This window comes from Papio anubis, chromosome 13 (assembly GCF_008728515.1).
Source record: "Papio anubis isolate 15944 chromosome 13, Panubis1.0, whole genome shotgun sequence".
Taxonomy (NCBI): domain Eukaryota; kingdom Metazoa; phylum Chordata; class Mammalia; order Primates; family Cercopithecidae; genus Papio; species Papio anubis.
Genome location: NC_044988.1, coordinates 29,096,031 through 29,111,913, shown reverse-complemented (window position 1 = coordinate 29,111,913; position 15,883 = coordinate 29,096,031). Strand labels below are relative to the sequence as shown.

At 34.8% G+C, this 15,883-nt stretch overlaps 1 protein-coding gene across 8 annotated transcripts in view; it reads left to right on the top strand.

The window, feature by feature from the left end:
- The window catches only part of LOC101021457 (COBW domain-containing protein 3), a 53,716-nt gene that overhangs the window by 18,781 nt on the left and 19,052 nt on the right, over window positions 1-15,883 (top strand). For 2 of the 8 annotated variants that reach the window (XM_031654152.1, XM_031654150.1), the window contains exons 7-10: window positions 4,752-4,798; window positions 6,481-6,567; window positions 9,501-9,545; window positions 15,446-15,502. In XM_031654152.1, coding sequence (XP_031510012.1) covers window positions 4,752-4,798; window positions 6,481-6,567; window positions 9,501-9,545; window positions 15,446-15,502 — 236 coding nt within the window. Of the gene's footprint in view, window positions 1-4,751; window positions 4,799-6,480; window positions 6,568-9,500; window positions 9,546-15,430; window positions 15,503-15,883 lie in introns of all 8 variants that reach the window. The other 6 variants (XM_031654151.1, XM_031654149.1, XM_031654155.1 and 3 more) reach the window with 4 other exon arrangements.

Sequence of the window (15,883 nt, the reverse complement as noted above, 5' to 3'; positions counted from 1 at the left end):
GGTGCACGCCATCACATCCAGCTAATTTTGTATTTTTAGTACAGACAGGATTTTACCATGTTGACCAGCCTGGTCATGAACTCCTGACCTCAAGTGATCCACCTGCCTCAGCCTCCCAAAGTGCTGGGATTACAGGCGTGAGCCACTGCGCCTGGCCTGTAAACTTAATGTTTAAGTTTGCTTTCTTTCCCCAAATCTTTGCTGAAATTATGCTGTCAGGGGATATGTCAGGTTTGTCAAATAGTTACCAATACCTCTTCACTGGGCCTTCTCTCCCTCGTTGATAGAGTGCCCTAATTTGAAAAGCTTGGAAGACAACTTTTTTAGAGTTTAAAATCTCAATTTATGAATTTATGAATATAATGTAAGAATCAAAGAATGATCCCAAATACAGTATTACAGTTTCACTCAGAAAAATTCCAATGACTGTTGGAAATCATATTTCTTGCAAAATGCTTATGGAGGTAGCAAAAACCCCCAAATTATTCATTTTGAGTGTTTATTATAGACATGTTTGAATCTATCTCTTCCATAAATTTATTACAAAATATGATATACCTATGTGACAGATAACTGCTAAGACATTTTTTATAGACTTAGAATGCCATGCTGAAAGTCAAACTGTTTATGTATTTTATGATTATAGGAATAATTTTGTATGTGTAGTTGAGTATGGAAAAGAGTTAAATAGAATCTATTATCAGCATGATAGAGGCCAAAAAAACAAAGCAACATTCTGAATAATGCAAACACAGTAAACGTTTAACCTCCTGCCACCTTGATAAAACCTCTTAAATTATTAAATCAATATGCCTACACAAAACTGACACACTGTCAGGATAATGGAAACTTTAGATTTTCTAAGTCGGATGCCAGATAAATAACTTTGCCTTGATGTAAAGAATTTTCCAACTTGTCCAATTCCTCTGGTTGCAAAGCTTGACCTCAGTAGCTGCTTGTGATTCAGAGAATTCTGAGGCAGTACAAGTAATGACACTTGGATAATGGGCAGCAATTTAAGAATGTCATGCTTCACAGAGCCAGCCCATCACAAGTAAAGCTGAGAAATGGTACCCTGTGACCGGCCAGCCAAATTGAAACTGAAGTGGTAATTGATATCATGGGGTATCACTCTAATGGGATTGTCACCCATTGATCTGAAATATTCATTTTTTAATCATAGTCAAAGAATTGGACAACTTAAAATGACAGCTCTCTATTCTCAGGACTTGACACCCAGGCTACTGACATTGTTCTTTTCAGTTCTACAAATGTGACAGCATTTAATGCAATAGAAGCAATGAATGAAGTTACCCAGAAAAGGTCAAGTGAGAGGTTTCTTCTTGGTTCCTCTGTTATATTGCACAATCTGTTGAAACAATTCAGTCAGAAAACAGTTGGCTTGGAAAAGGCCAGAACAATAAATAGACTGACATTATGCAATAATTTTTTAAAAACTAAAATAGTGTTAGGTCTGTAACCAATCCATTTGAAAGAAATAGTTCCTTCCGGCTGCTGCGTTTTAAAAATGACACCAGACATCTTTGACACTAGATTTATTTCCACTCTGGTCAACAGTAGTGTTCTTTCATAGCCAGTGAATTTTAAGATAAGTTTTTTCTTTTCTTTCTTTCTCTTTTTTCGGTCCAGCTTCTTTCTTTATTTCTGCAGAAAAGGACACTCTGTAGCCCTTCATGAAGTTATGTCTACAGTGGTGTTATTTCAGAGAGTTCCTTTGTTTCTCTCCCTAACCCCCCCCAGCTTTATTGAGGTATAATTGACAAGTAAAAATTATATATATTTAAGGTATACAATGTGTGAATTACATTATAAAACAATCGAACTAGTTAACATATCCATCACTTCACATTGTTTTTTTCGGGGGAGGGGGTGGTAAGAACAATTAAGATCTATCTCTTAGCAGATTTCAAGTATACAATAGAATTAACTACTGTCATCATGCTGTAATTAGCTCTCCATGACTTATGCATCCTGCATAACAAACTTAGTACTCTTTGACCAACATGTCACACCACTCCCCTTTAATTTCCTGTGTTTCTTGTGGTAAGTTAAATTGGGGTTTTGAACCTTAGCCTTTTGAATATGTTGGATTAATTAGTACCAAAATTATTTTTGTCTTTTTTGATATATAAGCAAAAGCTATAGTTCTTAAGCAGAGATAAGGAAGAATTTGGACATCTATGTAATATAAAATATTTTTAAAAGATTTTGCAAAAATTTTTTCTGCATTTACTTATACAAGTAGAACAGAATGCCAAAATTTCCATTTTGCTTTATTTTATAAATGAAAGTCATCTGACTTAATGACCAAATGGTATATAATGTATTATTGGAGAATGTTCTTTTGAATAGAAGACATTGGTTTTATACTTTTTTGCAGAGTTTGACTTGGGAAGGTAGGAAGTCACATGAGGGAAATGCAGGGCTGATGTCTAAAGAAAATAAATGTTAGTATGCACTTATTTTTTTAAATGTTTGTATAGTTTTCCTGTGTGCGTAGAAGAGAACATTTATCCCTTCTGCTATAGTTGTATATGATTACATAGAATTTTAATAGAGTTGTAAATATTGGCAGGCTTTCATTTGGGGTGATTTTCATTTATTTTTGTATTTGATACTTTCTGACTGCCTGGAGGCAGTAAAACGTTAGTCTACCACTGTTAGCTTTGAGTGAAGAATTCTAATATTTTGGAGAGGTAAATGCATTTAAAACATTGTACATTACCATGTGAAACTACCATTTTATTAGTTACATTTAGGCATGGAAATGCAAAAATGAATCTGTAATTCTTTTGTCATATCATTTTTATGCCCCACAAATTCATAGCCAAATAGCCCCAATTTCATATGTTAAAAAAACTTCCATAAGGTCAATAATATAATATCTTGAAAAATATTTCAGTTTAAAAAGACTTTCAGTACTATAGGATCATTCAGAGGCTGATGCCTTGCCAAAAATATATCTGTTAAGTAGATTTACTGTTAAATGGTTAGAGATTTGTTGCTGCATGTTAGATGGCATTTTTCATGTAACATCTTTTGTGTATCCCCACAACAGGAGGTGTTAACTATAATTCATTCAACAAATATTTGTTGAGTCTGTGTGCCAGGCACCATTCCAAGGTCTGTTAACAGCCTTACTATCTGGAGGCAGAGTATATAACAGTAGGACTTGTTGTAGCCTCAGGCCAAGATGAATTATGAAAAAAATATTAAACTTGGTCTTTTGGCATGGAATGATTTTTGATACAATACTTGCCAAGTTCTTGACTTCCGTAATTGCAGAGTGGGTCTGCAGTTGAACAAGATTTTGCCTGAAGCATCATTGCCATGATTTTATTTCAGTTTTGTTTTCCTCAACATAGAATTTGCTAAACTTTTAGAAGGAAAAGATGTTTCTTCTATAGACCTAATCAAGCTTGTTAAATAAAATTATTACCTGCTTGCTCTTAGGTTCCAAACTATTCAGATACTCCTAATGATCATCTCCCCATGAGTTATGAAACGGGCTTGGCTCTGATATATGATTATTAACTTTTGTGTAGCATTGTACACAGACTGATTTTATGTGACATGAAAGTTTTCACAAAGACTTTAAAATTATGTTCATTTTACTTGATGGGTGTGTGTTCAATTAAAAAAAAAATAGTCCATGTGATTGTATATAAAATATAGTATCCTGTGATGATGAGGGTGTTAGATTTAGTTTCTTCCTTTATAAATGAAAATATCCTTCTCTCATAATTGTTATGAAAGCTAAATGAGAAATATATATAATTTATAAAGTTAAATTCAAGGATTTAATTAATTTGTAAAGTTGGCTTCAAATATAGAGTATTACTGTAATCTAGTTGCCTCTAAATCTCAGTAGCCAGCTTTTTATTGTGACAGGGAACCTCTATTGAGGTTTGAGGTAATGAGGGTAAAAATGTAATTTCCCAGAGAAGAAGCTTGTGACGTTGATGACTTTAGGGATGTAAACAGGATTATGAGGGGGAAAAAAAAAGAAACACAAAAAACCTTGCCTCCAGAGAAATGAAAACTACCACATGGGCTCTAAGTCCGTGTCAAAATATTTTTTGGAGTTAGCCTGACTCTGGAGAGGTCAGTAAAATAACTAGTTGCACTGAGAGGCCAGATTAGCAAGTATGGGTTTCTAAATGATAAACTGCTTTTAGGCTAGAATCAGAGCTGAATCAGCCCTCCCACCACTTATTTGTTTCTAGGGTGTTTGAAAGTCCTAGTACTGAGTTCACGTGATACACGATTGTGGGCTGGGGAGAAGGGAAGTATATTAGATTCTAAGAAACTGTATTTCAGTGGTTATCCTTTTTTTTTTTAAATAAGTAATAATGAATATTTAGAACAAGAACAGTTTTGTAAGAAGGAAAATACCTAAAATCTGAACTGTAATCTTCTGTGTTTTTATGACATTATGTGAATCAAAGGGGTTTTCCTTTTAAGTAAAAGAAAAAGTCAGGAGTATGAAATCCTAAACCCTCTTCTTCCGCCTATAAAACCCTACAGGTTCACTTGTAGAAAAAAAATTGCAAATGGGGAAGAAAAATGCTTTCAGCTAGAAAAGTTAGTTTTGAATTTGTGTACCCAGTAACAGAACATGTTGAATTTTTATTAGATGCAAGAAGATGTCTATAAAGTAAAATCCTTTGTGTTGACATTAGATTTTTTATTGTATTGTAGTAACTTTATTCAAACTTTTTTTTGTTTAGCATTTAACAGAAGAGAAACCCGATGGCCTTATCAATGAAGCCACTAGGTATTCATATTTAAAGTATATATTGATCACTGGCTGATTGTAAAGAGAAAAATCACTAGGATGAAAACCAAAAACAAACTAAGAAATTTTAAAACATAGTCAAGGAAAATTTATTTTCTTTTTTCCCATAGTTGAATTATTGCTATCTATTTATAATGATCTGATAACTAAACTTTTACTTAAAATCATTTTTGTCGTAGCATAAAGTGAATGCTGAACACAGGAGTTCTGTAATTTTGAGGAACTCGGGAAATATTAACATTTAAAAATATATTTTTATTATACAATTTCTTTGTGATTGAAGATTTATATATATATATATTTTTATATATAATAATTATTATTATTATTGAGACAGAATCTCACTCTGTCACCCAGGCTGAGGTACAGCAGATCTTGGCTCACTACAACCTCTGCCTCCCAGGTTCAAGCGATTTTCTTGCCTCAGCCTCCCAAGTAGCTGGGATTACAGGCACCTGCCGCCATGCCCAGCTAATTTTTGTATTTTTTTTTTTTCTTTTTCTTTTTTTTTTTTGGTAGAGATGAGGTTTCACCATGTTGGCCAGGCTGGTCTTGAACTCCTGACCTCAGGTGATCCACCCACCTCCACCTCCCAAAGTGCTGGGATTACAGGCATGAATCCCCTGCACCCGGCCTAACTTAAGTATTTTTGTAACTTTTTTCCTTATGAAAATATGGTTATTATAGAAAATATAAATAAGCCAAATAGAAAATAGCAAAATTAGATTTGTGATGTACATACTATTGAAACCTGCTTTTTCAGTGAACTAAAGTTAATTTAGTTTTGAGAATTTAGTTGTATTCTTTGAGATAAAGCATAAGACCCTGAAAAATTAAGGAAAATTGAAAGAATTTCCCGTTTTACTATCCTGTTAAGAGAAAATAGAGCTTCTGATTATTATCATCTACTTTGATATCTAGCATTCAGTCGACTGGATTCTTTACAGAGATAATATACAGTATATTTATAGTGATAAAGAAGAAATTTTTGCAATATCCTGATATATCTTGTGAAGTATAGCTTATTTTTTTTAAGAAATGGAGTCTTGCTATGTTGCCCAGGTTGGACTTGAACTCCTGGGCTTAAGGGATCCTCCTTCCTCAGCCTCCTAAGTAGCCGGGACTATAGGTATGGTCTGCCGTGCCCAGCTCTGAAGTATAGGTTTCAAAAAACCTGTTTAATACGGTTTTTAGTATTAAGTGAACTTATTCTATGTCTTTGAAAATTTTGGTAAATATTACAGTATTTTAGTATGTAAACTCTTCTTATTTTCACCATATTGGATATCTGAATTTTATGCTTTTCTTCACAAAGAAAATTATGAGTTTAAAATCATCCTTTTGATTGTAAACTTTTTGAGACTTATCTTTGTAGCACAAGAGTAGCAAGTAAGAGAACTTAGTAAATACTTTGCGAATGGGTAATGTGAAATCTGAACTTGTATAGTAATGAATGCAATTCATTCCCATTGAAAAATCAGCGGATTAGGAGTAAACTGAATCACTCCTATAGAGCACTATATAATTCTTAACTGATATATTGATCTACATGAGGTGTTCTTATTTATTTTTAATTTGTTAACATTTCTCTTTTGATGTATTAATCTGCATGTGTGTATTATTTTAAATTTCTTAATATTTCTTTTTGTTTGCTATTTTAGGCAAGTTGCTTTGGCAGATATCATTCTCATCAATAAAACAGACTTGGTTCCAGAAGAAGATGTAAAGAAATTAAGAATGACAATTAGGTACAAAATGATAAGTGTGTTAAGTGCCTACAGATCCATATTGTATACACAGAATATTTTTTACTCTGATTATTGCCCTGTAGAAACTTAAGGTACAGGGTTGACCTGCTTCAAGAACCATTAGGGAATCACATATGTTGTTGATGGCTAATTGTTATATAAATAGTAATGCATAAAATTAGTCCCCAGTGCTTGCAGAATATAGTTTACAGTTAATAGACTGATATTCAGGGTCTTCTCACTCCATCCTTCTCCTGTCTTCTCTTTGACTCTTTCCTAATGTCAGTCTTCCCTAACTTTACCCAGGATAGTTAATTCACTTTCCCATGGATGCATCCTGCCAGTTCCTATCTTTACTCATAATGTATTCTCACTCTGCCAATCTCTGAATTCTTTCTTTTTTTTTTTTTTTTTTTTAAATAATTTATTCTATAGAGCCTATTCTGTCTCTCCCCCACGCCTATGTGAAGTCTTCCCTGACTCAAGTGGTCTCACTTTTCCCTGAACTCTCACTGACTTCATCTTCCTTAACTGTCAACCATGCCTTGTCTTCCAGCTTGGTTTTTTTTTTTTTTTTTGGGACGGAGTCTCGCTCTGTCGCCCAGGCTGGAGTGCAGTGGCACGATCTCAGCTCACTGCAAGCTCCGCCTTCCGGGTTTACGCCATTCTCCTGCCTCAGCCTCCCGAGTAGCTGGGACCACAGGCGCCCGCCACCACGCCTGGCTCATTTTTTTTGTATTTTAGTAGAGACGGGGTTTCACCATGTTAGCCAGGATGGTCTCGATCTCCTGACCTCGTGATCTGCCCGTCTCGGCCTCCCAAAGTGCTGGGATTACAGGCGTGAGCCACCGCGCCTGGCCCCAGCTTGCTTTAATATCTTCTTTGTCCATAGCCAAGGCAGATCAGCATAGGACAATCAGGACAATATGAATGATGCTCAAATATGTGCTAACAGTCATTTTGCTGACTGTTCTGGAGACTCCCATTCCTTTTGAAAACAAAGATAGATTTTTCAAATGAGGTTATAGTTCAGGCACTTTGTTTTGAATTATTTTGTAAGACCTGAACTAACAAAAGCCCTATACAGAGAGACATTTGGTAGCTATTATTATTGGTTATCTTTAATGTGTACAATGCTTTGAGCGTGATGGCTCAAAATTACTATTCTTAGTATTTGTAAGTTCTACTGACATCAGATTTTGAATCTGTCATCTCAGTTCATATAGTACATATTATAAATTGAATCAATAAAGGTAAGGCTCATTAGATTATTTGTAATGATTAATGATTGTGGAAGAAAGAAATTCATATTTTTTCCACATATTTCATCTTATTTTAATAGTAAAGTCCTTAAACTTTACTATAAACAAAATATAATGTCTCCATGTGAAGGGTAGGTATTGTTGCATCATGTTGAAGATCACACGGACCTTGGAATCTGCTTGAGTTCTAATCCTTGGTCTGTTTCTCATTGTCTTAGGGAGCTTATTTACCCTTTGAAAGCCTCCTCTGTAAAAGACATAATGCCTATCATAAGTTTGTTTTGAGTATTACATGAGACAATGTTGGTAAACTTTGCACAGTGCTGACACATAGTAAGTGCTCTGTTAGCTATTATTATGTAATTTTTTTCTTAGCTTACATAGTAAGTTCAAGGTATAGTAAAAAAGGGAAAAAAAAAGATGGCTGATTTTGAAAAGGTAAAAGTGATGAATGAAGATTGCTTTTACATTTTTTGACACTGGTCTTCTAATCTTGTTTCTCTTCAAAAATCTTGTGCACCATTGTGATTGCTAAGAAGAACACAATCTATTTAGCAAACGTTTTTGGCATAAAAGGAATGATAATTATTACGTGGCTTTTATATCCTTATAGAGACCTAAGCTAAATCTCTGACACTGACAATATTGACTATTACCCAGCTTGTTAACAGTACTAGAAATGAATTTGGAAGAAGCAATTTGATAAATTACACACCCTTTTGGCTTTTACCCTCCCTTTATATCAGACTTGTGACTGACTCAGAATCATATTTGGGGAGTTGAACAAAGGTAAACATGTTTGAGAGGGAATAGCCATCAGACTATAGAGTATATTCAAAAAAGAAGATTAAGAATTTTGTAAAGTAGTGGAGAGACTTGCCTCAGAATCATTATATGTGGGAAGCCTTACTCATGGGAACAAACTTGAACAAGTAGCAAGAATCTTGGGTAAGTAACCCTAAAGACAATTGAATTCATGATAGAGAATTGATGATTGATGATAGACAATGGAAAAGATAAATAGATGAGATATACAGTATGTTGAAAAGATTTTAACAGGTACTTTTTGGTGCCATACAAAGCCATATTCTATAGTATCAAAAGAGGGAGAACAGGCGTAACAGGTAGAGAACCTAGTTAGGGAACTGAAGAGGTTATTCTATAAAGGAACCTGGGATGTGTGACTTAGAATTACTGTGAATACTAAGGACAGGCTGGGGGCAAAGCCATTTACAACCAGGTTTTTATTTTTAGTGTGTATATAGCCATTTCTACTATGTATGCCTGAGGAAAAAAGTGACCACCGTAAAAATTTTGAGTATCTACTCATTTTTAAGAACATTACGATAACTGACTACTTATGAATGACTTTTTCTAAAGTGAAGCATCTTTTTATTAATCACAAAGTAGCCCTTAATCTGACAGTTGTGTGAAGTTTTGTATATATGTTTTATTGATGTGTGAGTGGAATATATGTGATTTATGGTTTGAAGGAAAATCATAATTATATTTTAAAGCAAGTTTTGTTTTTCTGTTTTTAATTTTTTTTTGGTTCCAGATGTATTTGTGTATGCTTATTTCCTGTTTTAGAAATAATGTACTTTGTATACTTTTTTAAAAAGTTAATTTTTACTTTTAAACTTTGTCTTCCTCATCTATTATTTATTTCAGATCCATAAATGGACTAGGACAAATCTTAGAAACACAAAGATCAAGGTACTTTTAAAAAGCTATTCCTAATATACTAACAACAAATCATTTTAGTTATTAATAATAAACATTAAGTAATTGACAAATACGCTTGATTCTAATATAAGAAAGATGTAAGTGCATTTAAAAAGAATTGGATCCAAAATGTTGTTTGGAATGCTCTTAATAAGTTAGTTTGGCATATTTAGCTAGTACATTTGCCTGTCTTTAAAACTAAGATTACAAAGCCATGATAACACTATGTAAGTGTTTGCTTAAGGAGGAAGAAAAGACTTCTAAACACTCAAGAGGATAACTCAGTACAGAAATCTGAAGAAGTATATTGAGGAATCTTCTCTTAATTTGAAGTCTTTAAATGGCTTTTTAATATTTTAAAAGCCTTCTTAGTGTTTCATAGTTGCCAAAAAATACATGGAGTCTTTACCGTGAAGTTCCTGACAAATTCTTTTATTAAATTTTGATTTTCATTTTCTCTAGGTTCTGTTCCTAAAACATCTGTGAAGTGTGTTTCTGTAGATTAAACTCTGTTTTCCATTGAATGTTATCTTAATTTCAGAAAATTTCTGTGCAGGGTTTTTTTTGTTAAACTCATTTTTTTTTTTTTTTTTTTTTGGTGAGAAAGGCTCAGCAGCTGATAGACTCAGCAACAGGCAGCCAGGAGCTCTGAGACTCACAGCTGGCAGTCTAGTTCAACTCAGTCTCTACTTGAGAGATTCTTTCTTTGGAAGTACAGTAGAGGCCTTAGGTGAGTGGCTTGTCTGCTATGGCAGAGATTAGAGGTGCTGACAGACTGCCATAAGTGTTAGGCAGCAGCAGCAGCAGCTGCTTATATGCATGTGAACAGCTGGGGAATTTGGTATGCATTCTCAGGAGCCACTCATCTGCTGGCAGAGGTAGCAGAAGAATGCTCTTAGTGTAAGTCCTCTACAACCATACACCAAATGTGCTCCCCGCATTTCAAATTCCACTGTAGAAAGTCTCTGATAATCTCATTTATACTATGAGCCATTCCTCAGTATCTGTCTTCTTCCTGTTAGTGTTCTACAATTCCTTTCTCCTTAATTTTTCTCCTCTTTACAAAATGTCACACAGACAAGTGCATAATACTTAAACAAGCTTTTAAAAATAATGGTCATAAATAGCTTTGGTTCTGTCTTAATATTCGTATTTATAAACATTTTCAGTCAAGTCTCTTCTCTTGTTTTCATTTTGGAAATATCCATGTCCTGAATAAAAGTTTCATCTTGATTAGTTTATTATGTAACAATTTAGTTTGTTTGACATTTCTAACTTTTATTTCTAACATTTGCTTTATTATAGAACAGTAAACATGCAGTGATTGATTTTTGTTACTTCAAGTGGATGAGTGAGCAAGTGACTAAAATCTTCTGTGAATTCTTCTTCAGTGTATGGAGGTTGCCAATGCATCTGAGAATCTAGGGACTTTCTGAAATAGTACTTCCTTGCTATGAGGACTGAAGTTGGATTAGAATCCTTTTCAATGAGGATCAGATGTCCTGAGTAGAATTTTTATTATTGGGTCCTGAATCTTACATTAAATATTCTCTCAAATTCTTTGAGGCATAGCAACTTGAGCTTACCAGTTTAGAAATTGGAGATTTGGGTTGGGTGTGGTGGCTCAGCCTGTAATCCCAGCACTTTGGGAGGCTGAGGTGGGCAGATCATGAGGTCAGGAGATTGAGACCATCCTGGCTAACATGGTGAAACCCCATCTCTACTAAAAATACAAAAAAAATTAGCCAGGCGAGGTGGTGGGCGCCTGTAGTCCCAGCTACTCGGGAGGCTGAGGCAGGAGAATGGCATGAACCCGGGAGGCGGAGCTTGCAGTGAGCTGAGATCGCACCACTGCACTCCAGCCTGGGCGACAGAGCGAGACTCTGTCTCAAACAAACAAACAAACAAACAAAAAACCTGGAGATTTGGTTAACAAAATAGTCAAAGTCACTCTTACAGAAGTTTTGTTTTATTGTTTTTTAAAAAATTTTACCATTGTGTAGCTGACAAGTACTGACAATAAACTGCTATAAGCATGTGTAGAAAAAGGCTCACCTTGAGTAGTTAAGAGTAAGGAAAAGGAATAGTGTGTAGCATCGTCTTATTGGTAAGACTTAAGTTGATTTACTAGCAAATGGAAGTACTAGTGAACCACATAGATTTCAGATGTAGGAGTAAAAGATGAGAAGATGTGTCATTTTAATCTTCTCTAGACTTTTTCCTAATTTTTAGAAATGTAAGTGGACTGAACAGAGGAAAACCAAAACACAGTTGGTCAATAATAAGTTAAATTAATTTGACAAACTGCCTGCTATGCATTTCATAGCATTTTAAGGACTATTTAAGCAACGGATAAGGCAAAAACTGCTTTTAAGGAGATCAGTCATTGGGGGGAAACAGAGAAGCAAACAAACAAAAAGGCAACATATTAGATATTAATATAAATACAAGAATTTTAAAAGCACAGAGTTCTATAATAATAGGAAAATAGAGGGAATGGTTACTCAACTTTTCTTGAAAAAGAGTCAGGAAAATATTGACCGAGAAGGCAGTCATTGACCTAAGTCTTAAATAATGAGTAAGGCTTTTACAGATGGACTAGGGTAGGGACAACTTTCCAGGTGTAAGGAAGATTTTGTATTCCAGGGACCTTTGAATATTTTAGAATGGCTAGACAACTTGGTATTATGTAGCACAGAAAAAGTGGTATGACTGAAGAGATAGAGAACTTACCACAAAGGGTCTCGAATGCCATGCTACATAGTTTGGATTTTCTTCTGTAGGAAGCAAGGAGTTAGTGAAGGGTTTTAAAAGCAATATGACTCTAGGGAGGTAGATTCAATGTGGGGCTAATCTCTGAGGTATAGGAAATACAGGAAAGAGGAGCAATAGGTCGGGTAGTGGTGGAAGTAGGTTTGGAAAATGTGATTAGTTTTGTAAACATTTTTGAGTTCGAAGTGCCACTGGGGAAGGCATTTGGAAATTTATTTCTAGAGTTCAAGACTGAGCTATCATTGCAGTTTGCTCAGCTATTTACTGAGCTATCTACTGTCAATTTGGATAGTATCTACAATTTGCATTGTAGATACTGGATACTTGGATTGGCTGGTGCACCCTGTTTGTGAGACTCACTGGAGTTTGAAGAGATGATCATTGGAAAATATCCCTAAGTAGTAGCTGCAATTCCAGCCCCACCTTGGAGAGCCAAAACAGTCTTTGTTTTCACTCTCCTGTCCTTGGTCTTAAGCTACTTAAGCAGCTTTTAGACATAGGGAAAATTAAAAGCATCTCTTTTAGGAAAAACATTAGGTACTTCTGGAATAGAGAGTTCAAGAAATTAGGGGAAAAATGAACTTTTGAAGCTTTTTCTTTGCCTTTTTTGTTTACTTCATTCTCTTACTCAGTTTTAAAATGCTGGTAATGGTTTTTTGTTTTTTGTTTTTTGTTTTTTGTTTTTTTTGTGTGTGTGTGTGTGTGTGGCTATTTTAGTGCTTTGGAAAAGATCTGATGGTTTTATCTCCAAAGGAGGAAATTAATTTGATGCCATGGAAATTAGTTTTCTAGTCATATGCCTTGAATGAGTGAAGAATTTCTTTTTCATGGTGGTACTAAATTTGGGGAAAGCTATAGAAACTTTCATCTGGAAGCTTACACTTTTCTTCTTTATTGAAAATTTGGTGAGAGACTTGGATATTTTATTATTTTCTGTAAAAGAGTGTAATTTGTTGTACAGATCTAATATTGATCCTTTTTTTGGAAGTATGGAAAGAATCTGAGTATAAAGCAGAATTACCTCTGGATGACATGTATTCTCAAGGACACTGTCACAGTGAAACAATTTATTTAGAAGCTTGTGTTTCCAAATTGTTGAATTTGATATTCACAAAATTGGCATGTGTAAACTTTATTAAACTTTAAGCTGTTTCTTAAGATGAAGATAACAAACTTGGAGGGAAACTCCATTCATTTGGTTTATTTTTTTTTTTTTATCTTTTTGAGACAGAATCTCACTCTGGTGTGAGACAGAATCTCACTCTGTCCCCCAAGATGGAGTGTGGTAGTGCGATCTCGGCTCACTGAAACCTCTGCCTCCTGGGTTCAAGCAATTCTCCTGCTTCACCCTCCCTGTAGCTGGGATTACAGGTGTGCGCCACCACACCCAGCTAATTTTTCTATTTTTAGTAGAGACGGGATTTCGCCACATTGGTCAGGCTGGTGTCAAGCTCCTGGCCTCAAAGTGATCTGCCCACCTTGGCCTCCCAAAGTGCTGGGATTACAGGCATGAGCCACTGTGCCCCTCATTTGTGACCTGTCAATATAAATATGCTCAGTAGTGGGGGGAGGGGTGGGGGGTGAAAAAGGAAATATGTTTAATATTAAGACTTTGGCCTCTTAGTGTAAACTGATATTCAAAAATTTCTTCATAGAACATTTGCTTCTTTGCTTGATCATTTTTCTAATTCTGTACGTCTGAAATGCCCAGAATTTGAGTTGTTGTTATAGTCTATTAACATAGAACTTTGGAGTAATAAGATGGGAATTTGTCTGCCTTTTGCCAAGACAAGCATTCATAATCTAACACAGTATTGTTGCCACGAGTATGAGTATGTGATAGACTGTTGAGAATAAACAAAGCAGGCACAGTTGGTCAGTCCTAAGATAAAGGAGATGTTTTTTCTTATATGTTTGTGCATTAAAAAAAAAAAAATCTTGAATCTGACCAATGATTTTTTTTTTCCTTGTAAGAAAATTTAACAAATGTTTGGTAAGCTTCTGGAATCTAAATTTGAAATTATACATTTGTCATTTTCTTTAAACATTTCTTCACCTTAACTTTGATTATGGAGAAATCACTATCCTCTGCTGTATTTTTTTTTTTTTTTTTTTTTTTCTGTGCCAGGCTGGAGTGCAGTGGTGCAATCTTGGCTCACTGCAACCTCTGCCTCCGGGGTTCAAGTGATTCTCCTGCCTCAGCCTCCCGAGTAGCTGGGACTATAGGCACGTGCCACCACACCCAGCTAATTTTCGTGTTTTTGGTAGAGACACGGTTTCACCACGTTGGCCATGGCCAGGATGGTCTTGATCTCTTGACCTTGTGATCCACCTGCCTCAGCCTCCCGCAGTGCTGGGATTACAGGCATGAGCCACCGTGCCCGGCCTGTCCTCTGCTGTTTTCTGAGCTTATGTTAAAATTATGACTCAATCACCAGTCTTTATAAATTTGCTTTTTATATTTAAACCAAACCTAATGTTAATTGTGATGTTATTCTCACCTGATTTGAATCATTGGATTCAATTAAATAAGTTTAATTATCATTAAATAATTCTAAGAGAAATAACGTCTATTCGGATGGCGGGAATTTTCTTTCTACATGCAGCCCCATTCTGAATGAATGAAATCAAATCATGTGAAGATCAGGGTCCTAGAGTAACTTAATATTTTGTACATTGGTTATTTGACTTCTCGTTTTTATATTACATGTTATATCAGGGGAGGGGGAATAAAAGAAATACAAAAATTGCAGAGGTATTTGGAATGTACCTATTTGTTAATTCTATTTGTCATTTCTTTTGTTTCATCTTTTGAGTAATAAACTGCTTGGAAAAGTTTCTGTTCTTTAGCTGATTTTTTTTAGCTATAAAAATGTATTTGGAAAGCTCATAAATTTCAGGATTGAAAAGATAATTGAAAGTTAAAAAAAAAAAAGCTAATTCATTGAAGTAATAACCAAATAATTTTCAATCTTGATTCAACTGTGATTCAAATCTTATACCATTTGCTCACTTCTATGAATTTTATGTATAAAATTTTTTAAGAGTCAGAGATTTTTTTTCTTGATTAATTGGATGTATTTTCACAGAATTTCTCATGTTAGTTTTCTTCCTTTTAGAGTTGATCTCTCTAATGTATTAGATCTTCATGCCTTTGATAGTCTCTCTGGAATAAGGTATGTTTTGTATAATTTGCTTACTTTTACTGTTATGTACCTTTTTTTCCCATAGTTAACGGGAATGATTTGCACAATTGCATCCTTGATTTAAGCTTCCTGCCATTCCTTTGGCGTGCAAGACCATTCTTAATGAGATGTGTTCTTGGAAGTTTTACTGATTGGTTGTTTGGAAATCATACTGCATTTCCCTGTAGAAATTATAGTGTAAATGATAGTTAACTTTAGAGGCTAATCGTTAACACTTCTACACTAAACACTATGTATAACACTCTTTCCATGAGAAAATGCATGAAATACATAGAAAAGTTTAGCTTAGGGTTCTGACACAAATAACTCTCTTCACTTTAATAATGTCTTAGTTTTCTGCCTTCTGTGGGG